We start from the raw sequence: 27,515 nt of genomic DNA, 5'->3' as shown, positions 1-27,515 counted from the left end.
CGAAGACAACTCACGGGGCGGGGCTTTGCAAGGCCAAAGGTGAACAGTGTCAACATGGCGTCTTCAATGGAGCTGAGTTGCTGGGGCGGCGACTGGGGATTGCCGTCGGTGCACGCCGAGTGTCTCGTTGTCATGGTAACGGGGAACTAGCCAGGTCACGCGAGCGAAAGCCTTTTGTGGGGAGGAGAAACGAAAACTGATGCTAGAGGGCGAAACGGGAGGGCTGTCCGGTTCTGGCTATCGCAGAACCGGCCCAGCGGGCACGGTGGCCATCCCTGGAGTAGAACTGGGGAAATGGAACTTAAGCATTTCCAGGGCCGTTGTTGGGCTGGCTTCCCCAGAAAGTTGCAACGAGCCTGTATAAATGGGGCATCAGTTTTGGAGGGAAATAAAACTGGATTAAGTATTGCGGCCGTTAGTTTTCGGGATCTATAGCTTAGTGCATTACAGGGACGGGTTATAATATCTCCCAGATTAAGTAATTAGGAATTGCCTTTATTGCCGGTCTTAATTTAATCCGACTACTATGCTTGACAATGATGATGGATACTACAATTCAACACATTTGGAAAGCATGGACTTGAAAAAAATGGTGTAATCTCATACTTGCAGCCTATATTTACTGAGTTAGTATATCTGTGCTTTCCATCTTCAGAAGGCAAACTTCCTCTGACCTTATTTCTACAATATTTTAATTTATTGTTTCCATTTTTATGCAATCATGGAATTTGCATTGTTTTTCTTCAGGAAATCAACATAGTTTTTTTTAGATGCTAATTTTAAAAAATCCATTTTTTGGCAGATGTATCTGAAGTACACTGTATATATAATAAAAAGATTAATGATCAATCTGACCTTTGAGCAAATATGCATGGTGCTAAACTGAAAAAGATATCTGGTCTCTGAAAACATAACAGAGTAACAGAGTTGAAGGGACCTTGGAGGTCTTCTAATCCAATTCCCTACTCAAGCAGGAGACCCTATACCAGAGGTCCCCAATCGTTTGGGCACCAACAAACCAAAAGGTTTTTCCACGGATTGGAGAGTGCATGGTTTTGTGTGCTGTCTGCATCCCATGGATGGGCTATGCTTACTTGTGCAGACTGGTTGCTGGCATGCTGCAGCCCAGTACCAGTCTACGGCCCAAGGGTTGGGGATCCCTGCCCTATACCATTTCAGAAAAATGGCTGCCCAATCTCTTCTTAAAAGCTACCAGTCTTGGAGTACCTACAACTTCTGAAGGCAAGCTGTTCCATTGGTTAATTGTTCTGTAAGAAAATTTCTCTTTAGTTCAAGGTTGGTTCTCTCCTTGATTAATTTCTATGCATTACTTCTTGTCTTGCCTTCTGATGCTTTGGAAAATAGGATGACCCATTTTCTCTCTGGCAGTTCTCAAATATGTCTCAAATATATCTACTCAAATATGCCTCTAGGCACATCACAGAAGCTCCATAGGAATTACTGTTGACTATAACCGCCTTTCCCAAAATTGTGCCCTTCAAATACTTGCATTACAGCTCTTAATATGCTGTAAAACTTTGAGCTTTCTGAATGAGATTAATAAGATTTGAAAAAGTAATGTATTCAAAGACATTGGATTGGGGAAAGTTGTGTTTCATTTGGAAGTCCGGACTTCTTTCAAGACTGATTCTGAGGCTTTAGGATAGCAAAATAATGATTTGAAAAAATATGTCAGCATTTGTGATTCCTATATTGTTTGTCTTAACATAAACTAGCTTCATATGTGAAAAATCAAACATGGACATTTTCCATTTCCAAATCTATTTACAATTAGGAAGTGAAATTCTATCTGTCCGTCCGTCCGTCCATCCATCCATCCATTATTTTATAAATACCTCTAAGCAATGAATATACCTAATAGTCCTTCCTCCTTCTACTTTCCCCACAATAACAACCCTGTGAGGTGAGTTGGCTGACAGAGAATGAGTGACTGGACCAGTCACCTAGCCAGCTTTCATGCCTAAGGTGAGACTAGAACTCATAGTCTCCTGGTTTCTAGAGCAGTACCTTAATCACTAGACTAAACTGGATTCAACTTTGGGTGTGAAGTGGATTTGTTTTTCTAAATATTAGTAAATGTATTTAAAAAGCAATTCTTTAAATTTAGCTCTCTTCTAGTGGACAATTAATTTCCCACTAAAATTCATAGAATTAATTGATAATTTCCTATTGGTTATTTTGGCCTTGATGTTTACTATGCCAAAAGCATAATGCAAGCATGAACCTTAAAGAAGTAGCTGCAGTTTTTCCAAGCTAAGTAGTCATTTTCACTTTCAAAAAATTTCTGAATGGTACATTATTCAATTGTGTTTTTTTAACTTTTATTACAGACTTATGCCAGGTTTTCAGGCGCACCATTGAAAATCAGTGTAATAGATAATGAATGGAAAGCACAAAGAGGTATTACTTTAATATTTTAAAAGTGTTATGGCACATTTATGTCAGACCTGAGCATTTCATGTCCTAAGCATTATATCTGGCCCTTTGACTGTCTGTGTCTGGTCCATGGCAGTGGTGGGTGGGGGAGGCAACAAGGGGTAGGTAGTGGTAGGAACTCACAGGGGGGTGCTGGTGGCGCCAACCCTCCACAACTGTCCCAATTTCTCATAGGCTCCCTTGGAAAATTAATTGCCCACTTCTGTTTCAAGTAAAGATTGTATATATACTTAGAACTGTCTAAATAAGAAATTGGTTTGACTTGGCTTATATTCCAGTCTTGAAATACAAAACGAACAGTGGATAGACTCAAAATAAAGTTTGTTTTATACCTGCACTATGTTGCAAGATAAGTGCAGCACAATATTGAACAAATTGCTTTGATGTGGTTCTGTTGTTTAAAAACAGTGGTCCCCAACCTTTCTGGCACCAGGAATGGATTTTAGAAGAAAAATTGATTTCCACAGACCCCGGGGGAGGATGATTTTGCACGTAACATAGATCCCGTGCATGCACAGATGGAGCTTTGCTCACTTGCCTGCTGCTGGCATGGCCCAGTTCCTAACAGCCATGGGGACCTCTGGTTTAAAACATAATTGTACTATGCAAGCTATGTGTGAATCATATAAAAGGAATTAGGTAGGATAATAGATTGCCAACATTTAGAGCTATGATATATATCTAGTAACAGAATCAAGACCCATCACAGTATTGAATAACTGCAGGCTCTATAAATGTTTATAGAAGTATATACCGAGAAGGTTAGATAAATAGAAATATTAATCTTATTGTATATAATACAGATAGGGAAATTTGGAGAGAGGAGTTGCTCGGAATTGTATCTGAAGAGGGATGAAGAAAGGAGAGGAGAGAGAAAAGAGTAAAGGAGGGGAGAAGGAAGTAGGAAGGTTGGAGGAAGAGGAAAGGGGAGGAGAGTGGTGAAGAAGAGGAGAGGAAGAAGAAGGAAGTAGGGAAGAGAAGAAAGGGAGAAAGAAAGTAAAGAAGAAGGAGTGTGGATATGGTGAAAGGGGAAATGGGCAAGCAACACCAAAGTTATGTGTATGTATTTATTTCATTTTGTTAAAAGTATCTGTATGTGAGTGGAGGGAATGTATGCTAATATCTGATAAGTATTACGGTATATGTATGGGGGAGAGTTTGGAAAAATAAAAAATTATTTAAAAAAAAAAAGAATCAAGACCCATCACATCTACAAAATGTAAGCATTTTACAAAGATATTACTTGTCTAAAGATTAAATGACAAATAAGATAGATTACAATCTGATACAACTCAGACTCTAAATACTGAACTAATCGGTATCTGATATAATAAAACTTTAGGGTCTGTTGAGTTATCAATGCAGTTCTGTTTGTATGATCTTATCTGATTTAATCTTTTTTAGGGAGTATACCATTATTATTATCAGATGATATTGCTATTTCTGAGCCAGCAAAAATATTAAACTTTTTAAGAAAACAGGTAGGTTTTATATTTAATATTGCCTATTTCAGTATGTTTAAAGACTAAGGATGATATACTCTAGGCTTGTTTTATATTTGTTAGTACTGTATATAGTTTTGTCACAGGAATACTGGAGGAACTGGTGCCATTTAATTTAATTTTCTATATTAAATGGACAATATCGGTAGTAAACTATTTGTACTTTCTCTGACATAGTTATATCAGGTTTGGACTACTACAAACTGTAGCTGTATTAGTGGTATAATAGAGAAGTGGAATTTTTGAAACTGAAGATATAGCACATCCATTAGTTAGTGTTGATACCAGCTACATAGTACAGATCCTTTTGCTTTGGTGATTGTAGGATATAGGATTGCAGTGTCACTATCTTTGTTCTTTGTATTGCTATCTGCTTAAATTAAGAAGTAATCTTAATTTTTCTTTGAGTGAGGGGGTTATTCCTTTACTTCTTAAGGGGGCCCTGCTTCACTTCCTTCTCAAGAAGCCATTGCTGGATCCCTTCGGACTGGGATGGTGGGATACTTTCATCCAGTATCTAACTTTCCTTTTTTGCAGAAGGAGATTGAGAAGGTAGTTGCATAACAGATTCAGAGGACATTGGAAGAAATAAATTATCTGGATCTCTTTCAGGCACTTTTCAGGCCTCAAATGGCATTGGTCATGTTTTCCTATGTTCTGTGGTAAGGGTGGATGGGGTTGTACATCCATCCTTGTTTTACTTGAGCTCTCTGCAGCCTTCAGCACCGTTGGCAATGCTTTTCTTCCATCTTGGCTTAGAGGATTGGGTTACACAGTGTTGTGCTGGTTTGCCGCCTTCTCCAGAGTCAATTCCAGTTGGTGGTGATTTGGGAGGAGAGATCCTGCCCTCAGCCTTTACCATGTGAGGTGCTGCAGAGTTCGGTGCTTTCTTCTCTCCTATTCAACATCTACATGAAACCGTGTGAATGAACTTATTCCTCACCCTGATAATATCATTGGTACACTGATGATACCCAATCATATATCTCAATCTGTAAGAAATTAAGTGACACTATAAGCCTCTTATCCCAGTGCCCAGTGAGGTATTAGATGGGGAACAACAGCTTCTGCTGAACCCTGGACAAACTGAGTAGCTTTGGGTTTGCGGATTTACCAGTTCTACGACTCTGCCATCTTTGGTGCTAGATGGGGTCACACTTCCCAGTTAGATCCATTGTGTAATTTGGAGGTCTTCTGAATACATAACTCTTGCTCAAGTAGCAAGTGGCAGTTGCGGCTAGAAGGGCCATTACACAGCTGCATGTGGGGACCAGTTGCACCCATTCTTAGATTGGGAGGCTCTGCTCATGTCCTAATCACCTCCAGGTTGGATTTCTGTAATGGGGCTGTTCTTGAAGAGTATTCAGAAGCTTCAGTTAGTGCAGAATGCAGTGGCATTGGCAGTTATCTCCTACTACACCACACCTCTGCTCCAGGAGTTGCATTGGGTTGCTTCCAGGTACTTTTTGTTCCATATAGCATCAACCTTGTGAACTCTCAAGTTTCCTCTTTCCGTTATGTATTCAAAATGGACAGTGTATGTATGTATGTATATACAATGTGTATATATTATGTCTGTGTATGGTTAGATATATACTTTCTTTTGAGAGCAGCAACAGAATTTTTAATGTGGGCCAGTTTTTTTTTTTTTTTTAAACTTGGCTCGAGATGTTTCAGCAAATGTGTTCTTTTTCAAGGGCACTCCTGAACAAATTGACATAGTCAGTTCATGGATATTCTAGAAGTGTCTTTGAAAAAGAACACATTTTCTGAAATGCATCAGGGCAAATAAAAACCATGTTTTATTGGCACTTAGAATTCCTCTTCCTCTTTTTTTTTTTTTGTTTAACTCTTCTCTTAACAGAAACTGCTTACAAAAGAGCTGGAGGAGAGTGAGTTATCTTGCTCAAATCACAGGTTTCTGCTTAAAGTAAAACTCATGAATGGTGAAGCAGTTAAGAATGGCTGCAGCTTGATTTATAGTATAGCATCTGGTCAGCAAAGAGAATTATATTTTATTCTCTTGGGGAACAACTTGAAACTGGATGTTGGTATGCACATTCACTGTAGAGCTGAATTGTATCTCCTAAATCCATAATTTCATCAGAATGTTCTGATGTAATGCAATTTGAAATATTTCTAGAAATCAACTGCTTTCTTCCTTTTTTTTGTTATAGACTCATGCAAATAATAGTTCATTCTGTTATATACTATAGTATATGCTATATACTATGCCAAGAGCATACCTTTATAAAAGATATACTTCAAAGGTTTCCATTAAGCAACACTTAAACATACCTTTTGCAGGCTATCTAGACAGCCCTGGAACTAGACCACTGAAGAGCTAAAAAGGATAGAATCTCTTCAGCATAGTTTATAAATAATGCAACAGAAAAAATATACTTTTCTGCAAGTGACATTGAGGATTCCAAGACTCAGAAGGAACATTTTATATTTATTATTGTTGAGAAAATGTATATCAAACTAGTGCCATTAAGAATTCTGGGCAATCTATAAGTAACACAATAACAACACAATTAGCATCCATTTTGAAAATAACCAGTTAATAAAAGTTTGAAAGTTAAATAATTTGATAACAGGTAGATCTCAACGTGTGACCACAATTGGGACTGGAATCTCTGTTGTGGAACAAAGTGGTCATTAAGCAATCAATCTGTTCATTAAGTGGATGGAGTGAAAGAATTGCCATGGAGCTAAATCCTCTTGGGAGGCACTTCTTTGAGAGCAAAAGGCCTGCCAGTTGGAAGGTTTTAAGTTTACACCGGGCTGAAATCCTCCTGGCAAGCAGCCCTTTTGCTCTGGAGTGTTTCTGCAGTCCACCAAAAGATTTCAGCTCCCCTTTGTGTATGGAGGGGAAATTCTTTGTGAGGCTGCAGAAACAGAACTGAATCCTGAAGATTTCAGCTCTGTTCCTGTAGTTTGCTAAAGGGTTTCCCCTCATTTCATGCAAAGAGGGAAAATCCTTCATGAGGCTACAGGAGTAGAGCTGGAATCTTTAGGATTTCAGCTTTGATCCTGCAGCCCACCATGCAGAGAGAGGAAATCCTTTGTGGGGCTGCACGAACAGAGCTGCTCCTGAAATGCAAACATAACTGTGCAGGGCAGTATGGCATTGATGATGGCCAGAAGTGCTTCACAGACCATAAGGCACATTTTCCAAGGTTATTGTAATTTTAAATGGTTGTTAAATAAGTTGAGGACTACCTGTAAAACAGCTGACAAAATATAATTTAATCTGCTTCCTTAACTGTAGTTCAAAGCAAGCTTGTTTCAGCTTCAGTAATTTATTGGATTCGTTTCAAAACTATGCAGCCCACTACCAGAGAGAACTAAATTGTTTATTGATAACAAATGTATCCATAATGAAACTTGCTGAAGAGGCCTCACTGATGTTTTAAGAAGTAGGAAGGACTGAATGAGAGTAGATGATTCCGTTAGTTGCTTGGATCTGACAGCCTGCCTTCAAATTCAACAGACAGACAGTGTAACATTGTTTCATGCATTTAATAGTCTGAAAAGAGAGCAGCATAGCAACATAATTTAAGATGCATATGCACAGTATACACTTTGGTCTTTTGTAACCTGCCTGAAAGATAAAACACATAAAGACTCCATAGGAACAATAGCATTATGTTGCAGTCCATGCAGTTTTAACTTCCTCAAAGCAAAAAACAAAACCCTAAACACAACAGTTATCAGCAGAGAGCATTCATGGTTAACTGATTTTCCCTCACCCCATGTCATGTTCCCAAGACTAAGAAAGACCTAGAGTGATTCTTCCAAGCAGATTTCTGTATTGTTCCACACCTATAGACAAAATCTTGCCAAACTGAAACAGGCTACTACCTACACAAAGATATACTCTGGGAACTATTAGGGAGGGGCCGTCTTCATCCTCTCACACAAATTATCTGAACTCAATTGTCTCTTCTCAGGAATACACTCCCTCCCTCCCAGATTATATCCCATCATAACTCACCTCTCTTCATTTAGCTCTATCCAGTGGTAATAGGGATGAAACCTTCTATTTTCCAATGCATTCTCTAGGTCAGTGGTTCTCAACCTTTCTAATGGCCCCATAATACAGTTCCCCATGTTGTGGTGACCCCCAACAACTTATACATCACCTGGTGCCAGGGGCGTGGCCAAAGAAAAGGGGAAAAAAATGGCGGACAGCCTTGTTTGGCGACCCCCGTGAAATGGTCGTTTGACCCCAAATGGGGTCCCGACCCACAGGTTGAGAACCACTGCTCTAGATCTTTTTAGCTTAAAGATTTTTTTAATAACAAACACAAACCAATTGTAGACATCAGAACCCTCAAAAAGCTCCATTGATTCCTGTTTCAAAGCAAAAACTGAAAACAGAATTTTCCATGTTCAGAACATTTCAAACAGGCATTTCAAGTATGTAGTCATGCTATCTATATTTTAAAATACTTAAATCAATTTCAAAAAAAAGATAGAAATGTTATTTTTATTATTCCATGTGTTCAGTGAAATATAAAATGTGTAACTAACTTCAGTTGTTACATCTAGTTCAGTGATTCTCAACCTTTCTAATGCCGTGACCCCATAATACAGTTCCCCATGTTGTGGTGACCCCCAAGTGGGTGTGGCCACCAATAAGAGGGAGTAGGACAGCTAGGGAAAAGGGGAAAAAAATGGCGGACAGCATGGTTTGGTGCCCCCCGTGAAATGGTCATTCAACCCCAAATGGGGTCCCGACCCACAGGTTGAGAACCACTGATCTAGTTTCTTTTTAGAAAGTTTCATATAGCTCTCTGCTGCCTTTTTTTTTTGGCAGAAATATAATGCTGATTACGAATTGTCTTCAAAGGAAGGAGCTGACACACTGGCATACATTGCACTGCTTGAAGAAAAACTACATCCTGCTATGGTAAGAACCAAATGGTCTCTCAAAGTGCATTTAACCACAGCATAGTTATTTCCATTCCATCCTCAAATTATGGCCTTCATCTTCTCCCTGGCCCACAGTTGTTACTGACAGACTTAAATTGTACATAGCTGTATAATGTTAAAATGACATGTATATTGGAGGTGAAGTCAGGTGATTAGCAGTGGGCCAATTGGATGTTCTACCTGATGTGGTCATATCTCTGCCTATTGGCTCGTAATAAGCCTCTTCTGTCACCGTTCTGTTATTCATTTCCTATTGAGCTTGAGAGACTTATTTAAATCAATTCATCACTTGATGATGATGTAAATATATCTATAAGGATGGGTGCTTATGGTCAAATATTGATGTAAATATATCTATAAGGATGGGTGCTTATGGTCAAACTCAGCCTAAAAGTAGCTTTGTGGTTTCATTGGAAGTACACCTGATGCTACACAAGGAACTTGCAGGTGAGTCAGAAGTTGGTGGATTTGCATTACGGCACTAAAAGGTTTAGTTCATGTTTTTGTTAATACTTTTTCTACTGTACCTACTAATTTCCTCAAGGCTGTAGTAACATGACAGTGAAATGAAAGACCAGGAATCATTCTCAGGAAAAACAGCATGGGAATGAATTGACACTTTACAAATATGTTATGCCAGAATGGTTTGTTGAAACAACAGCACACAAACTGGCCGAAAGCCATCCAACAGAGCCTAATGTTGTACTTGTTCCATTTCTGCTGCAGAAACGTGATTGGCAGATGTTTCTTCTGATTTTCTAACAGGAAAAATGAGGGCAGCAAAGCAATAGTACTTAGCCAATCTTTTATCCAGCATGCACTGCAGATACATAACACTGAATTTATTAATGATTTAGAAAAACCAGGATAATGTTAGGCAATGGGCAGTAAAATTCATGTTTATATAGGTTTGCACTAAGATGATCAGTAGATAATACTTTTAAAAATAGGCATATGTGCCGAAGTTTTATCGTTTTCTCATTGAAATTATGTGCCATCAAGTTAGAGTCAACTCTTCACCATTACATTGATTTATTTTCTCTATGACAATCTGCCCCTAAATTGGTCCTTCAAGTGATGCATCAGTCTTACAGCTAGTAACCCCTTTCTTCTCTTTCCTCCATTTTTTTTCTTAGCATTAGCTCCTCCAGAGTTAGGACTTCATATAATGTGTTTGAAGTAGCATAATTTGAGCCTGGTCATTTATGTCTTGAGAGAGAACTCTGGGTTGATTTCTTCAGTGATCCATTTGTTTGTTTTCTTGGCAGTGCATGGTATTCTCGGGACACTTCTCCAATCCCAGAATTCAAAATTGTCAATACTGTTCCTATCCTGCTTCCATAAAGTGGCACAGGGAATACTACTGCTAGCACTATTCCAATCTTTGTAGTATAAACACATCATGGCATCTTTTTTAAAGGCCTTCTTAGCTGTTCTACCAAATGCTAATCTGTAGTGTACTTCTTGACTACTTGTTTTTTTACTATGGATGGTTGATCCTAAAAAGCAGAAGCTATCTATTAGTTCAATATCTTCATTGTCAATTCTAAGCCTTGTTTTTATACCTGATGTCATTAATTTGGTTTTCTTTTCATTTAATTTTAATTTTCACTACACTCTTTGCAGATTCATTTCATTTTCAGCTATCAAGAATAATATCATTGTAATGCAGGTTACTGATGTTTCTTTCTCCAGTTTTAAAATCATATTCATCTCTTTCATCCCAGCTTCCCATAATGTACATCCAGCAAATAAGTTAAATAAATGAAAGGATACATCCGTGTCTCACTTCTTTGCCAATCTGGAGCCAATCTGTTTTGCCATGTTCTGTCCATACTGTCACTTCTTGACCCTGTATATAGGTTTTACATTAGAACAATAAGATACTCTGGAATCTCTGTTTTTCTAAGCGCATTTCATAGTTGATATGATTAATACAATCAAATACCTTTCTATAACCAATGGATCACATACTACAACTTCTTTTTGGTATTCTGTAGCTTTCTTAATTATCCATCATGCATCAGCAATAATGTCTCATGTTCCTTGGCCTTTTCTAAAGCCAGCTTCGATATCAAGTGTTTCTTTTTTCATTTGGGCTTTTCCATGTTTGATGATCTGAAGTATTATTTTACTAGCATGTGAAATTAGGGATATTGTATGAGGAGGTTATTAAGTTATACAATCAAATTCAATTTAAAACTAACAGAACATGAAAGCAAAACCTGCTGCTTGTAATTGGACACTGGATTGCCAAAGTTGGAAATATTAAGGAAAATGTTATACTGCATTATTTTACTAGCATGTGAAATTAAGGATATTGTATGATAGGTGTGTGCACATAGTTAAATTTCCTATTTTTGGTATTGGATTGACCGCTTTACAGAATATTCTTAAAGTGAATATAAAGATAAAACCAAAAACTTTTCTTTTGGGCTTAATGGAAAAAGACTTGGAAAAAAAATTGGAACTTTAATCTTATCTATGTTGATGGCAGCAAGACTACGCACAAAAATGGAAGGACATTTTGATTTCCACCATGGATGAATGGCTACAAAAGTTGATGGAGTTAGCAGAGATGGGTAAATTAACCGTTTTGAAAAAGTGCAAAGAAGAGCAACTAAGATGATTAAATGCCTAGAGACTAAAACATATGAAGAATGGTTGCAGAATTTGGGAATGGCCAGCCTAGAGCATGTGAAATGGCCAGCCTAGAGAAAAGAAGGACTGGGGGGACATGATAGCAGTATTCCAGTATTTGAGAGGCTGCCACAAGGAGGAAGGGTCAATTTATTTTCCAAAGCACCAGAAGGCAAGACAAGAAACAATAGTTGGAAACTGATCAAAGAGAGAAGCAACCTGGAATTAAGGAGAAACTTCTTGACAGCGAGGTCAATTAACCAGTGGAACAGCTTGCTTTCAGACGTTGTGGGTGCTTCATCACTAGAGGTTTTTAAGAAGAGACTGGACAGCCACTTGTCTGAAATTATATAGGGCAGTGGTTCTCAACCTTTTTATAGCCGCGACCCGGGTCGTAAGTCGAGGACTACCGGCCCGGGAGTACCGCGCATGCATGGTGCCGCCCCTTGTGCCGGCTGAGGCATAGCCGGCAAGGGGCGGCGGCAGGCAGGCCCAGACACTCCCAGGCGGCCACAGCAGGCAGGGCGACCACCGGCTGGGCCACCAGCTGGCCCAGCCCAAGGCAGGTAAGGCACCTGCCAGGCCCTACGCGCGTCAGCAACCCTCCCTGCGCCCGCCACTGCCCTGCTAGGCTTACCTTGGCCGCCGCCCATTTGGGGCGGTGGCAGGCAGGCCCAGGCGCTCCTGGGCGGCCGTGGCGGCGCAGGGCGACCACCGGCTGGGCCACCAGCTGGCCCAGCCCAAGACAGGTAAGGCACCTGCCGGGCCCCACGCGCGCCAGCAACCCTCCCTGCGCCCACCGGCCTCCCACCTCCCACCCCCGGCCCTCTTTTACTTACTTTTTAGTTGCTCAGCAGGGAGGGAAGCTCTGCAGACTGTTCCCCTTGCAGCACCGTTTGCAGACTGGGGCTTTTGGTGGGCTCAGCAGGGCAGAGACAGCCCTGGACAATTCCTATTGGCTTTTGAAAGCCAATAGAATTAGACTCTGTTCAAGAGAGTCTATTCTATTGGCTTTCGAAAGCCAATAGAATAAGGGAGTAGCAGAGCTAAGGAAAAGGGGGAAAATGGCGGAAAAAATGGCAGATCGCGTTGTTTTGCGACCCACGTGAAATGGTCGTTCAACCCCAAATGGGGTCGCAACCCACAGGTTGAGAACTGCTGATATAGGGTGTCCTGCTTGAGCAGGGGGCTGGACTAGAAGATCTCCAAGGTCCCTTCCAGCTCAATTTTGATTCTGATTCTGATCAAAGAAAAGAATATAAATACTTTTGTTTCTACTTGGAAACTTCTGGACTTTGTGCTTGAGGTGGAAAAAATGAAACTTTGATTTTGGGTTTTATTGATTAGATTGATTTGCTGTTACAGAAATGGCTAGTTTATACAGTGATGGAAAAGTAAAAAGTTGAGGTTCAATGTTAATGCCTTATTCTACCACAAGAGAGGGAGTCAGAAGTCAACCCCTTTTTTTTCTTTTCTCCCTTTCTCCCACACTTTTCTCTTTACCTTCTCCTCCCCTTTGTTTCCCTCTACTTGATTTTGTATTTTTGTATTTTATACTATAAGCTAGTAAAAATAAAAAATAAATAAAAATAATTTAAAAATGAAAAAAGAAAAGAAAATTTTAAAAAAGGAATGTAGATTGATCTCTTCAAATCTGTTGGCCATTATGTCATTTTCCAGATTTGCTGGCATAGCTTGGATAGAACTTTTATTGATTTTTCTTTCGTTTGCCATATTTCTGTGAGTATTCTATCAGTTCCTATAGCCTTCTGACTTGATAATAACCAGGATGCTGATCTACTGTAATTTTATCTTCTAGTACTAAGAATTGTGTAAATAGGGAATGTGTTTTAAGGCACCCTGGATGTTGGCATATCTACTATGTAATATTTTAGTATGCCCCTTTAATTTTTGAAATTCTACTATATGTCCATCAAGTTCCTTGCTGAGGTTTTTACCTTTCTTGGCTTTGGCTTCTCTTCTTGGCAATTTTGATGTTTTTTTCCTGACACCCAGTTTGCTTTCTTCTTTTTCTTCATCTTTGGCAGTCTCTTTTCACTTTCCTCTTTAACCAGTTCCTCTGGTTCTGTCTCAATGACCTCAGAACTTCAAAGTGATTCCTGATGTTCTCCGTGAAATGGTAGATATATATTCATGTTATGGAAACTGTATGTCTTTCTTGTTCTTCTTTAGTCTAATTTAGAACTTGCATGTGAGTATTATAGTTTCTAATCTCTTCCAAGCCAGCACTTGGCTTTCTGTTTGATACTTTAAGTGAACTCATCTAACCTGTTTTAGCAATAGTAGAGTCAATTTGATTTCTGTCTACTCCATTTGGCACTTCCATGGATATAGGTATCATTTTGGTTGTTTGAAGATAGTGTTAGCTATAAAGAAATCATAGATTGGCAGAAATTGATATTTTGATGTTCTCCTTAAACCACGCAGTATAACATTTTCCTTAATATTTCCAACTTTGGCAATCCAGTGCCCAATTACAAGCAGCAGGTTTTGCTTTTATGTTGTTAGTTTTAAATTGAATTTGATTGTATAACTTAATAACCTCCTTATATTTCTATCACTGAAATTAATGGAACTTAATTTGGGACTAGTGTTTGTATGAATTTACTATAAAACACTTAAGGAGGTATCTGTTTAAAATCAACATTTAAATTTATAATTGAAAATGAGATTAATTTAACTAAACAGAAAGCTTAATCAGCTTTATAAGTTATACTTGTGTGGCCTACCTCTTAAAAACAATGGTTCAACCTAAGCCTTGAGTGTGTTACTTCACACTGTGAATGGAGATTTGATTAAAATCTTTCAACAGAAAACTAGAAGGTGAAAAGGGTGTATGATTTATTTTATTAAAATATTTATATGTTTTCTGTAGATGGGTCATATAAAACATAGAATTGCAAATGCAGAAAAGCAAATGAAATTAATCAAGCAGCAGTAATATGCAATCATTGATTATTAGTTTTCAAAATAAGTGGACTTTATATTTATATTGCAAAGTGACATAAAGCAAACAAACTTACAAATGTTCTTTATATTTTTATTATATAGGCTTCTGCCTGTATTAGTTACACAAATGATATTTCAGGAAGAATATGCCCTTAGAGGAAGAAAAACATTATTTCTAGTCATTTCATTATAATAAATATGCTGAATTTCCCTAGTCATAAATCTGGGCTATGTATATGTATAAACTCTTAGATTTTGAACTGAAAAGCTTCAGTAAAAAAATCTGAATTTAGTTTTTAAGAATTAAAAGAATATTGTGGTCTTTATAGAATGTATCCTCATTCTTGAATATTAACATTCTTTATCTTCATGATACAGCTGTATACTTTTTGGATTGAAGCTGATAATTACTATAATTTGACAAAACCATGGTTTGCTTCAAGGATTCCATTTCCATTGAGTTGGTATCTACCTAGAAAGATGTCCAGGGAAGCTCTGAATAGGATCTTGCTGACAAAGGGAGGGCCTCCTCTCTATAGTATCACTGAAGTAGAAGTTCAGGTAAATTTTCTTAATCAGTTAAAATTGATGCAGATATACTAAAACAGCACGATATTGTTTACTATTCTACTTTATATGAGGGCAAATGTTTAATCTTCAGAATGAAGTGGTGTCTTGTTTTGTTTGATATTATTTACAGAATATTTATCTTTCTATCAGAACAAAATATATAGTTTTTTCTTATATTTATATATAGTATATATTTTTTTGAGAAGGAGCCTAATTTTGTGAGAGAACATCTTTATTTTTGCTAGAATATTACAGAAAGATTCATTTGCCTTTTAAACCAAATTCTTCCTCCGTGCACGTTATTATTAGCATTAAAAAAAAAGATTGACCTAACATGATGCTATACAAACTAAGAAAAAATGTAGCTTTGAAGACATTCCAGACAAGTACTTTGTTTATACTTATATAAATTCCAAAGCATTATTTTGGAATCAAATCTAAAGCCCTGCACAAGCTTTTTTTTTTCCAAAAAAGAAATTAAAACAAAAAGTGAAAACAATTGTTTACCATATAGGAACATTTTCCAGAGCATTTACATAACTTTCTTTGTAACCTTTGCAATCAGTATGAGAGATTTCTCAGCACAAAAGTAGTGCTCAAAAAGTGTCCACTGTTGTGAAAGCACTCCACTGTTTTATCTGTGTTGCTATAATTGCTATAATTCCTGCTGCTTTCTTGAAACCTATGAGCAGTATTTCCTCTGATATGTTCCATTTATTGGAAACTAATATGAATTAGAGTGTCCCTTTAAATAAGAGATGGCCTGAATTTAATTTTCTTTGGGGTTTTGTTTTTCTATTCTATACTTTTAAAAAATTAACTCCTATAGCACTTCAGCATGATACACAAAGCAATAATGTTGCTATTATAATGAGTTATAATACATACAATATACACTGCTAATAGTAGAGATGGGCAGCCCATGAGTTATACTCAAACCCCAGTGTATCTGTGGGTCTCAGAGCAACATCTTGGATTTTTTTTTATTTTTTGTGTGAATAGAAAGTTTAAGAGGTAGTATGGACAATTTCTCCCCAGAAACATCCTGAAGAACTAGGTAGTTTAGTCAAAATTGGCACATTTATAAAATGGCACTCTAATTTTAGCACTAGTGCTTTGAAATGCGCTAATACATTAGATAACTTGTTTGAGTGGAAAAATACATTCAAGATATACATTTTACTGCATTTTGTATTAACTGAAGCATTACAAAATTCAGGGGTAGCTTGATAAATTAGGTTATTAAGAATGAACAAATTTTTGGTGGCAGAGGGTTGCACAACATTTTTGGGGAGCTCGAACATTGTAGGTGGAACAGAAATACAACACCGAGCTAACTTTTTTCATTAGTTTTTGAAGGATTCTTAATTTTGTAAATTGTGATAAGGTTGTGATAACACATTCACTCCAATTTTATTATATTTCTTGTATTGAAATACAGGCTCCCTACTCTTGATTTGTAGGAATAATATGATAACAAAATGAATCAGCCACAGAGAAAAATAGCAGTAACACATTTGTATACCATCCCATAGTGCTTTACAGCACTCTCTGGGCAGTTTACGATGTCAGTATATTGCCCCCAACAATCTGGTTCCTCATTTTACCAACCTCTGAAGGATGGAAGACTGAGTCAGCTTGAGCTCCATCAGCACTGAACTGCAGGCTATGGGCAGAGTTTGCTTGCAATATTGCATTCTAACCATTATGCCATCAGGGCTCCTGTAAAATCCTGTAAAAACAGAAAATGGGCTAATATATACAGTAATGGAGTAAGTAGAGCTGTGGTGTTTTGTATGCTTCCACAAACAAGAGTCAAGTTCTCAGAACTGTTTTAAGATTAATAAAAATATTCTGTAACTGTTGCATGAGGAATCAAATTGCAGCATGTTATGCAAATATTGCAACTTATGCAGTTGTGTTAAATATTAAGACACAAGAGTATGCTAATAGCATTTACTTGATGACATCATCACATACATGTTATTTTGGCAACATTATGTTTGACTGCAAATGGTTGTGTCTGTAATGGCACATTTTTCAACATTGTGATATAGGATAGGCAATGTCAAAGTTAATACTTTACTGTCTATTATGAAGATACTATATCGATTTGAAATAAGTACTGGAAAAGTTTTGTGCAAATGAACTTTTCTCCATCTTAGATCTACAGAGATGCAAAAGAATGTCTGAATCTTCTGTCAAATAGACTAGGCTCAGCTCCATTTTTCTTTGGAAATAAGTAAGTACAGAATATTTATGGTATTTGCAAGGCATTTTAATGCTACTACATTTTGTATTTAAAACTATGTTTAGACTTTGTTTGATTTGCCAGCTTTAATATCAACACTTGTTCAATTGTTGATCACCATAAACTAAATGAAAACTAAATAAAAAGAATTTTTAAAAGAATTCAAGAACAGCTTCTTCCAGATTCTATATAAAATGACACACATGTACCTTGAATATCAGTGGCATAATTTTCCACAATTTTGAGTAAAAAAAGCAAGAAAGCTACAGCATAAATTCTAAAAGAGGCTTAACAATTATTTTTAAATGCCAGGTTAATCACCAAGATCCATATACGTACCGTAGTTACTACACACCATGTTTGCTGCATGTTTTTTTTTTTTTTTATCACCAACAGGTTACTTATGGCTAATGTGGCCATTTCTTCCCTCTTTCAAGCAGGCAATTGCTTCATTGATTACCAATTTAAAACTAAATTTCTAGAACCCATTCCAGTTTGTGGATTTTTGTATAGCATTCAGGATGCTGTTGTTTTTTATCATGGAAAATCATCTTTTTTATAATTATATTGATGTGGAGAAAAAAAAAACACATTAACATATTTGAATCAGTGATATGGCCATGGAAGAGATTTATGTAACTTGTCTAAGTCATGTGGGTTCTAATTCAGGTTTTCTAGGGCAACATGATAAAGATTTATCCTGAAGAACACTTTCATCTGTTTATATAGGAGTTAGACTTGAGTTTGATGCCTGCTGATAAAATGTAGATTATATTCCAAATATCAAAATCTGACTTAAAGCTATTCATTTATCAATTCCTTTGTATGAGGACCATCTGACATTGACAGCTGATATTACTGATAACAGGCTTTACGCTTCAGAAAAACTGCTGCTTTAGATGTACAGCCTGCAGCTAATTGCAACTGCTTAGTTGACTGTTGTAACTATTTGGTTTAAACCCATTTGGTGAAGACAAATCTTGACTGATCCTTCATATTTAGAGAACATCTTGAAGTAATTGGACAGAAATTGAAAACAAGGAACAACTTGATTAGGAAAATTGCAGGAATAGGGTGGGGAGCATAAGCATAAACACTGCGAACAATGGTACAATCATTAGTTTACTCTGTCGCTGAATACTGCACACTTGTATGGGGAAGAAGTTGTCGTACCAACAAGATTGAAGTTTATCTTAATGATACAATGAGAATAACATCTGGAACCCTCAAATCTACACCACTATTCTGGTTCCATGTTCTTTCTAACATTGCCCCCCCCCCTATCTCAGTCAACAACAGACAGTCCAAGAGTAAATAGTCCATGTACTCTTAGAGATCTATAAGTACATAAAATATTAGATTCTGTATCTTGCACCAGGCTTAAGTCTAGGAAACCAATTTGGAATAACATGCCACAGTCTTACAATCTAGATGAAGAATGGCGATCAAAATGGATGAGCCTTAATAACTATAACCAAACTGATCATATAGCTCCAATAAAACCACTTCTAGGAATGCAGCTGCCCTGGAAAAAATGGAGCCATCTGAATAGAATCAGGACAGGCCATGTCAGAATTAGGACAAAGTTCTTCAAGTGGGGAATGGCCAAAATCCTGCAATGTGAGTGTGGTGCATTGGAACAGATGATAATACACATAGTTCAAGAAAGTCTCTTCAGGAAGTTTCAGGCACCTGGGATGATCTCATCACAGCAACAGTAGAAGCAGTTAGATGGGTTACTTCCTTAGATATTGAACTATAGGATCTATCCTATTGTGATTTTGTGGTGCCATATGGTAGCGATTTTATCATGGTTTTATCCTAATTCAATATTTTATTTATCTACATATTGTTCACACACTTTACCTACATGTATTTGCTGATGCTTTATTCAAATATTTGTGTTTGTATGTATAATGTGGTTTATTAGTGTTGTATATCAATGATTGCATGATCTCTGTGGATGCCATACGCTAAATAAATAATGAAGAGAAATTAGTCATTTTCAGAAAATACAGTCTTGTTAGATTATTAAACTACCATGAAATAATGACACAATTTCTCGACTATTTCTATAGTCGAGCATGTTACATTTTTATGAATTCAAAATTTTCAAACATAACATTTTACTTAAATATTTCTGAAAGTTTTAAAAGGGGTTTGAGATAATAATGTCATGTATTTATTATATCTAGACCTACAACTCTTGATGCCTTCGTATTTGGTTTTCTTGCACCTCTTTATAAAGCACCATTCCTTAAAGTCCAGTTACAAGAGCATCTTAAGCAGCTTCCCAACTTATGTCGCTTCTGTGATGATATTCTGAGTTGCTACTTTAGACGAAACCTCTCAGGTAAATGATACACTTGTCCCTACACATATACATCTTGAAATCTACAAATGCTTGTTTGCACTAAGTCTATACTGGAAATAAATTCTTCACCAGAAACCTTGGAATCTGCCTTATAAATTTACAAAAGCTTTAAAAATGGTAAAGGCTTAGGACTCTATTAGCATACATTATATGATTCTTTCTCTGTGAAAATTCTTGAAATGTTTTGCAAAGAGCTTGGTTGTTTCTAACTTTGTCTTCTCTCTATCTTGCCTGTTTAGGGACTTCTCCGGAGGGACAAGATACAGTTGATGCAAATCTCCAGAAACTTACACAGCTTGTGAACAAGGAATCTAATTTGATTGAAAAGGTTCTTGTTCATTCTGATTTTCTAACTGATAGATAGGGATCAGATAGTACACTTGGCTTTAATCAGCTAGAAAGAGAATGAGAACCAGTATTAGAAAAGAGCACAAGGAGAGCAGAATCCATCTCAGGTTTTGGGATGCTTCCTACCGCAGTTGGTTTCAGTTGCTTTTATGTTTTCCAAACTCTGATGTCTGTAGTGTAGTTTTCATTGCAGAAAACCATATGAGATGATAGGCTGCGGAAGGAAAAAACAAGAATGGTTCTGCATTTATCATCTTTATCAAACTCGATCGCGTTACGTGACATATTGTAGTGTATTGCAACTTTTTTGTCTTTGCAGAGCTGGGGTGGGTGTGGGCTGCACATGATGCATCCGGCCCGCGGGCCACCAGTTTGACACCCCTCTTCTTTATGTTGCTTTTTCTTTTAATAGTGTCTCATTCTTTAGCTTTAGCCCATTTTTCTGCCTTACTGTGGCAGTTCTATTGCACAAATATATGAAACTACCATTGTTCTGGATAACTGAACTCTAAATTATTTGTGTATCAATAATGTAGGTTTTGAAATGACTATTTGATAATATTCAGTATTACATTATGTACAAATATTCTTCTTTATTGGTTGATTATATTTAAAAAATCAGCATTGGCACTTGATTTAAAAAAGAGGGAGTAGGCAGGATTTGAGTTGATTGTATTTTCTTCCATAGTAAGTAAATATATAAGTTGGGTACAGTATGGACAATTGACATAATACCACTATAAAATTCTTGAATATATAAAAATATGTAAGAGACTTAAAGGAGCAGGCAGATTTGTTGTAATCTTTGGGTGGGTTTTATTTAATTAGCACTTAGAATTTCTACCTAACAAATAATAACTGATGTTTATTTGATAAAGGAAAGAAAAAAGTCATCTGAACATTAAGGAAGATATCAAATAGGCCTTATGTATATTTCTATACACAAATGCAATATGGGAAAATGTAGCCAATAATTTAAGCAGTTCCAGAGTCAGAAGGATAGATGTGATTCAAAGGAATATTATTAAATCTAACAAAGCAAGTGGCCAGGCATTAGAACATGCCATAGAAAATGCTTTTCAGTGTTTGGGGATAGTAAAATTATAAAAGTCTGTGATTTAGCCTCCAACATTTGAAACATTTGGATATGTTTAAATTATTTTGATGTTCTACAAAGGACTCATTAGCTCTTTCATAGACAATAGATAGTAGGAATTCTGGCAAAAGGCATGAAAACAGATTCCCTAAAGAGACCGTCATCCAACTCAACTAAAAATTAACAGTAAATACTAAAAGAACTAGCTGAACTATGAGACATTTTAATCAGTAATTAAACTTGGACTCAAAAACTGTGTTCAACTGTCCTCAGCAATATCATTTTAAGTATAGCTTCTATGAATTTATACACATTTACTGTATATAGTTATTACCTAGCAACTCTGAATGGTTCAGAATAAAAATATCCAAGATAATTTAAATACATGAAGGTCTATGTCTTTTCAGGCAAAATTAATGTATTAATATGAAAATATAAAGTTTTGGTGCTAATATATAAGCTTTGTTCCCTATGAACTGCTTAATGTTTTTTTTATACCAAATATGGACACTGCTAGCTAATCAAGCCATAAATCAACAAGACTAACTGCCATGCTTATGACATAGTGACTAAACATAGGCCAAACTGCAGTAATTACCTTTACTCCAGAGTAGCCAGTTTTTTTAACTGAAGTCACTGACCGGCAAAGTTAAAAAAAGCTTTCAGTAACAATGACCAGATATATCAAAGTCAATATTACTATATAAAAATATAAAATTAAGACTTAAAATCAGTGAAGGAAGAAATTGAATAAATTATAATAAAACAATATAAAACACAAGAGAAATGCAATACTTATTGCAAAGTCGCTTGATAGTAAGGCAGCATATAAACTTAATACATAATATAAAAGACTTCATGATGTCATCAATCCAAGGTTGTATGACTTCTTATGGAAATAATTGAAAATAGTAACTTAGCCACCATATTGGTGATGGTATGGTTTCAATCTGCTGATAGAAAATGGATTACCTCTCCCTCATACAAGATTGCAGTTTTGTTATGGCATGGTGAAGATATGTCTGCACATAATTTAGTATAGTGTAGTGAAAAAATACCCAACAGAGAGCCAGTTTGGTATAATTAAGGTGCTGGTCTGGAAACCAGAAGACTAAGAGTTCTAGTTTTCCCTTAGGGATAAAAGCCAGCTGAGTAACTGGGCCAGTCATTTTCTGTCAGCCCAACCCAGGTCATAGAGATATTGTTGTACAGAAAATAGGCAAGATTGATTATTAGATGTGTTTGCTGTCTTCAGTTATATAGCTGTCCTCAGTTTATGATTGCAATTGGTTCTGGAATTGATATTGCTAAATAATACAGTTGTGAAGTGTGGCATCATGTGACCGCATTGCTTGGTGACAGCAGTTCTGGTGGTCCAGGTTGCTTTTGTTAAGCAAGAACCATGTGGGCCTTTAAGCAAGGTCCTTCCAACTTCCTCTTGGCTTTCCCATTGACTTTGCTTGAGGAAAGCTGGCATGGAACATTGGAAATCTTGATCATATGTCCACCATTTGTAATTGCAAGCTGAGCACCAAATTAATATATGACTGTGGGGATGCTGTTATGGCCAGAATTCCAAGTACCCATTGTAAGTCCTCATTCACTGCCATCATAAATTCAGGGGTGTCAAACTCACAATGTCATGTGATGTGTCGCAACATATTGTGACTTTTTTTCCATTGCCGGCAATGGGGTGGGCGTGGTTTCATTATGATGCATCCGGCCCTTGGGCCAGCAGTTTGACACCCCTGATAAATTGAACAACTAGTATTAACATGAGGATTACTTGTACATGCATAATTTAAAAGGTGTGATCAAAATATAATAATAATAATATTACAGTAATAATAGGGTTTCAAGTTCATTCCAACTACAACATCTTTCGTTGAACGGATCTTACTGTACTTTCCATCTAGTATTCCTGGGGTAAAGTGCTGAAATGAGGGTTTCAAGTTCATTCCAACTACAACATCTTTCGTTGAACAGATCTTACTGTACTTTCCATCTAGTATTCCTGGGGTAAAGTGCTGAAATGAGCCAAAAATAAGACTCTAAAGTGTACCAATCAAACAAGGTTGAATAAGTAGTTTGTAGATACAAAAAGTTTCAATTTGAAACTCACAGCTGAACGTTGAGTATAGCATCCATCTGCCTGTCATATGACTGACAGATTTTAGCTTTAGCTGTCTCTTAAACTAGAGGAAGCACAAATTAGATAGATAAGCCTCAGTCAGTTCAACTAAGATGCTTTTCTTTTCACCTTAATGGTGTCCATCTGAAATCTATTTTCTTTAAATTTGTTGTTTTTTATCCTGTTTTCTAAACAACTGAATATTTTTGCCCCATTTTCAATGTGAAAGCCCTTCAGATACTTGAAGATAATTATCACATTTCCCTACAGCTTTCTCCAGGCAAAACATGTAGAAATCCTATAATTATTCCTCCTACATTTTTCCTTCCAGACCCCTTATCAGCTTGGTTGCATTCCTCTGTACATCCTCAAGTTTATCAATGCCATTCCTAAAATGCAGTACCAATAAAGGAAAAGATAAAGGAGAAAATGCAGTACCTGGAAAGAACTCAACACAGTGTTCTAGGTGCAGTAGGAAAAATGAACTCAGGTGATTAGGGTTAAATTTCCTTTTGGGCATTTTAATCACCCCATATAATTCTATATACAGGCGGCTATAATTTAATACTAGGAAATTAGCAATGTACTCTATATCTCCACAAATGTTTGATCTCTGCATATATAAATTAATGAGCATTTATTGAAGTGTTTAAGCTTCAGTAGCATTGTGAGCATGAAAGAGTATCTTAAGAACATGAACTTGAAATTAACAGCTCTAAACTACCCCTGGGATTCATTAGGGGAGTATAATTCAAATATGACAGCTAACTACTAGTATGTTTTCTCAAGTATTTAAGTAAATTATAAAAGAATGATAAGTAAATCATTCAGTAATATTCCATGTGATAAAGGAGTGGTTCCATAAATACAATGACTATCAATCAAAATTATTAGAAGCAGTTATTTTCTAACAGAAGTTGTCAGATTATAATGAAAATTAAAGTGTTAATAGAGGGAGACACACTTGCTCAGTCTTGGTTTCATTTTGGTTATTTATTCCAATCAAGTGATGTATTTTCCCTAAAGAGTCTTTTGTTAGAACGAGCTGAGATAGATAATCAGAAAGAGCAACAGAGAGCAAAAAGTACTATTATTTTGGTAAATTAAGATAAATTAAATTATCTAGCCATTTGATGTCAGTACCCCTCCACCTGTTAATTATCTGTAGTTTGGTTTTGTGGGGAGGAAGTTGGCAACTAACATAGAGCAGTCAACCTTTGAGTATTTATTTCTCTTTGCAGACACAAATTCTTTTTAAGCATAACTTTAGACAGAAGATTTGTAGCTTCCTGTTTGGCAGAAGCCAGAATTCTGTTTGCTTTAACAGTAGATATTCGGTGGTTTGTCAGAATCAGTGGAGGGCCAAACTTTTTAAACGATTGGGCAGTGCTCAAAATCGCTGTCTGACTCTAATTTTCTTGTTAAATAAATATTTAACAAGCTCATTTCCTGTTTTGTTGTTGGCAGGTATTTTAACTTTATTAGTAGTACTTTTCGCTCTCCATTGTTTGATCTTAAGAAAATAGTGGTAATTAACTCTGAATGGTCAAGAATATTATGTCTCATTTTTCCACTTCTAAACTGCTTTCTTATCTGATGGGAAGCTGCATGGTTTTATACTTAACTCTCTCTGAGAGGTGAAAAGAAATTTGTACAGATAAATTGGAAAGCATGTTGTCAATCAGGTGATGATATTATAAAATGAAGCATGCAACAATGTTTGGTCAGATCAACTGAATGAATCAGGCACACATGGTGAAAAAGAGGGATGAATTACAGAGAATTGGATAGGAAGTGCTTTAAAGTATATCTCATACATAGATAAAATAATCTTTAAAGGACCACATCTCTGTTTCTTTTAATGGATAAATAAGAAACAACATACTTACTAATTGGAGTTAAGCTGTTGAAGTATAAAAAATATGCATGACATTAATAAGGTAATTCATTAAACTCCTTAGTTAATCTGTTGTTCTTGAACTCAAGAAAATTGCACTATTACGTCTATAATTACCTTTTAAAATAAATGATTGAACTTTGCAATGTGAACAATATTGAAAGTAATTTTATTCAACTATCCAAATTGGCCTTTATGTTGCTTTTACAGATGGATGATAATCTTCGCAAGAGCCCTCAGCATCCTCCTCGTAAGCTGACAACTGTCAAACTTTCTACAGCCGAGGAAGGAAATAATTCACTGAATCGATTGTCACCCTTATAGTTTTTAATTTCATTTTTATATATGCGTTCTGAGAAACTGTTCATCTGTAATCAATTTTTGCACTAAACTGTGTCTTTATGAATCTGTGGCAAAAGATAATTTGACATGGGTGCAGGCCCATTCATTTAACCAATTTATTCTATGGTCATGTTAAAAATACTACACCTAAGTTAACATAGGAAAGATCACTAGGTAATTGTAAAATATGCTGTTTCATGTCACCTTTAATGCTGCATAATGCTTGCCTGTTCAGGTCAATATGTCTTTTGACCAAAAGCTATTTTTTGGGAATTCATTAGATTAAGATTTCAGTTTTGACTGCGATCATGTTAAACCTCAACTTTTTGTTTATCAGAATAGGTACTTGATCCCCACTTTTAGCATTTCTGTAGTTTTCTACAATAGCTCAAATACTGAAATTAAAATATCAGAACAATGAATAGTGAATGGTTTTTGCCACTTTGGAACATTTTGTGCAAGCAGTGGTGAATATATGCAATATATGCTATTTTTAAAAGAATATAGATTATTTTAAAAACTAGTCTTGCTGCCATTGGCATCTTGTTTCATATTTAAATGTTTATTCAGATCTAGTTTTACAAAGAGCAGGCCTTGGCAAGCTGTCTAAAAGCATGTTGCATACAAATTGTAACCATTTTTACTGAGTTCTTTTTTTCCCTACTTTGGTCTCTCTTACTCATTGAAACCTTTTTCATGTTTCTTTGGAATAGGGGAAAACAAGATGAAGTGGAGAGAATCTCCTTAAAACTCCATTTCCGAGTTTTAGTCTAGTATTCATGCAATTGGTTTTTGCTTTAAGGCAATTCATCAACACCAACCTGAATAATCTATCCTTTTCTCTGGGTTAGAATGTTTCAGTTAATGAACTGACAGGATATTGAGGGTGTGCAGTATATTGATCTTTGCAGATGGATTTCCTGATGAGCATGGGCTTTCCCAAGTACTTGAATCAAGAATGGTAGGTAATGCACCACTCAGAACTGCTATACATAGAGCTCTGTCTTTTACACTTTCTTGTTATAGTTTATTTATTTTACAGGATCTAAAGGTCTAAAGCACACATGGCAATATAATAAAAACAGCAGCAGAGAGAAATATAATGCCAAAGCAGTGCACATAAAATTCAGTATAGGGATAGAACTTGGCATTTCCTGAAAGCTTCTAAATCAAGCTCATATCTGTCTAAAATGGTACTGAAAAACATTTCAGCTTAGCAGTTTTGCCACAATTAATGTAACAACATTAATAGTCCAAATAAAAATGGATAGTTGTTAATAGGAGAAACTGGATTGTTTAAAAGTCAGATGGTTAGAGATTGGCTTGCAAAAGGAAGGAATAAAATAAATTGTATAAAAAGGGGATATTGAAATATTTAAGCCTTAAGATCTTTGAATAGTATGGACTTTTGAAAGCACATTTTACAAAGATGTACTATGAACCTTTTTGTACCTGTTTGAAGTAGCTCCCTGAGCCCCTATTTTTAACCAAGCTAGTGCCACAAAATAACAGGGCACACTACCGTGGAAATCTGTAAAACATCAATGAAATAAAGTATGGAAGGTTGCATAAATTTGGGGTGTGGTCTAGGCAAGGACTTTCATTGACTCTCAAAATTTAATTCTGAATTAAATCAACAGAATATTTTTCAGAAAAGGACTTAACCAAAATGGCATCTTCTTTTAATCAACTGATTTTTTTTTATATTTTTCATATGTAAACAAACAACTTTCTTTTTGTTTAACTTTATTTTGCCAAATCAAACAAATTTACTTTTCTCTAAATTACTTAGAGTATTCTGTGAATGTAGAGACATATAGTAGTTATCTGAATAAGTTTGTAAATTTTGTATATAAATGTACTTACAGAATATTACTTTATAAAATAAGGAATGTAGCAATCTCTTCATGTAACTTGTATTTATAATACTATTTTGGGATGTCTAACAAGAATAAAATTAAACTTTCATGTTATTTCTGTAGGCGTTTCATTTGTT

General features: G+C 36.2%; 1 protein-coding gene across 2 annotated transcripts; it reads left to right on the top strand.

The window, feature by feature from the left end:
- MTX3 (metaxin 3) lies at window positions 1–27,492 on the top strand. Of its 2 annotated transcripts, XR_005555536.1 has the most exons (10): window positions 1–135; window positions 2,352–2,421; window positions 3,862–3,938; window positions 8,785–8,877; window positions 14,889–15,071; window positions 17,246–17,322; window positions 19,527–19,684; window positions 19,945–20,033; window positions 23,612–23,770; window positions 25,388–27,492. XR_005555536.1 is itself a non-coding variant. In XM_039333579.1 (9 exons), exons 1-9 carry the CDS (start codon window positions 55–57, stop codon window positions 25,499–25,501), a joined length of 942 nt encoding a protein of 313 aa, XP_039189513.1. In that variant the 5' UTR covers window positions 1–54; the 3' UTR covers window positions 25,502–27,492. The 2 variants fall into 2 exon arrangements, 1 of the variants encoding a protein (XP_039189513.1); XM_039333579.1 differs by lacking the exon at window positions 23,612–23,770.
- Window positions 27,493–27,515: the final 23 nt, after the last annotated feature.

This window comes from Crotalus tigris, unplaced genomic scaffold (genome assembly GCF_016545835.1).
Source record: "Crotalus tigris isolate CLP2741 ecotype Arizona unplaced genomic scaffold, ASM1654583v1 scf7180000024506.7606697, whole genome shotgun sequence".
Taxonomy (NCBI): domain Eukaryota; kingdom Metazoa; phylum Chordata; class Lepidosauria; order Squamata; family Viperidae; genus Crotalus; species Crotalus tigris.
The sequence above is the reverse complement of the archived record's forward strand: the minus strand, read 5'-3'. Positions and strand labels throughout refer to the sequence as shown.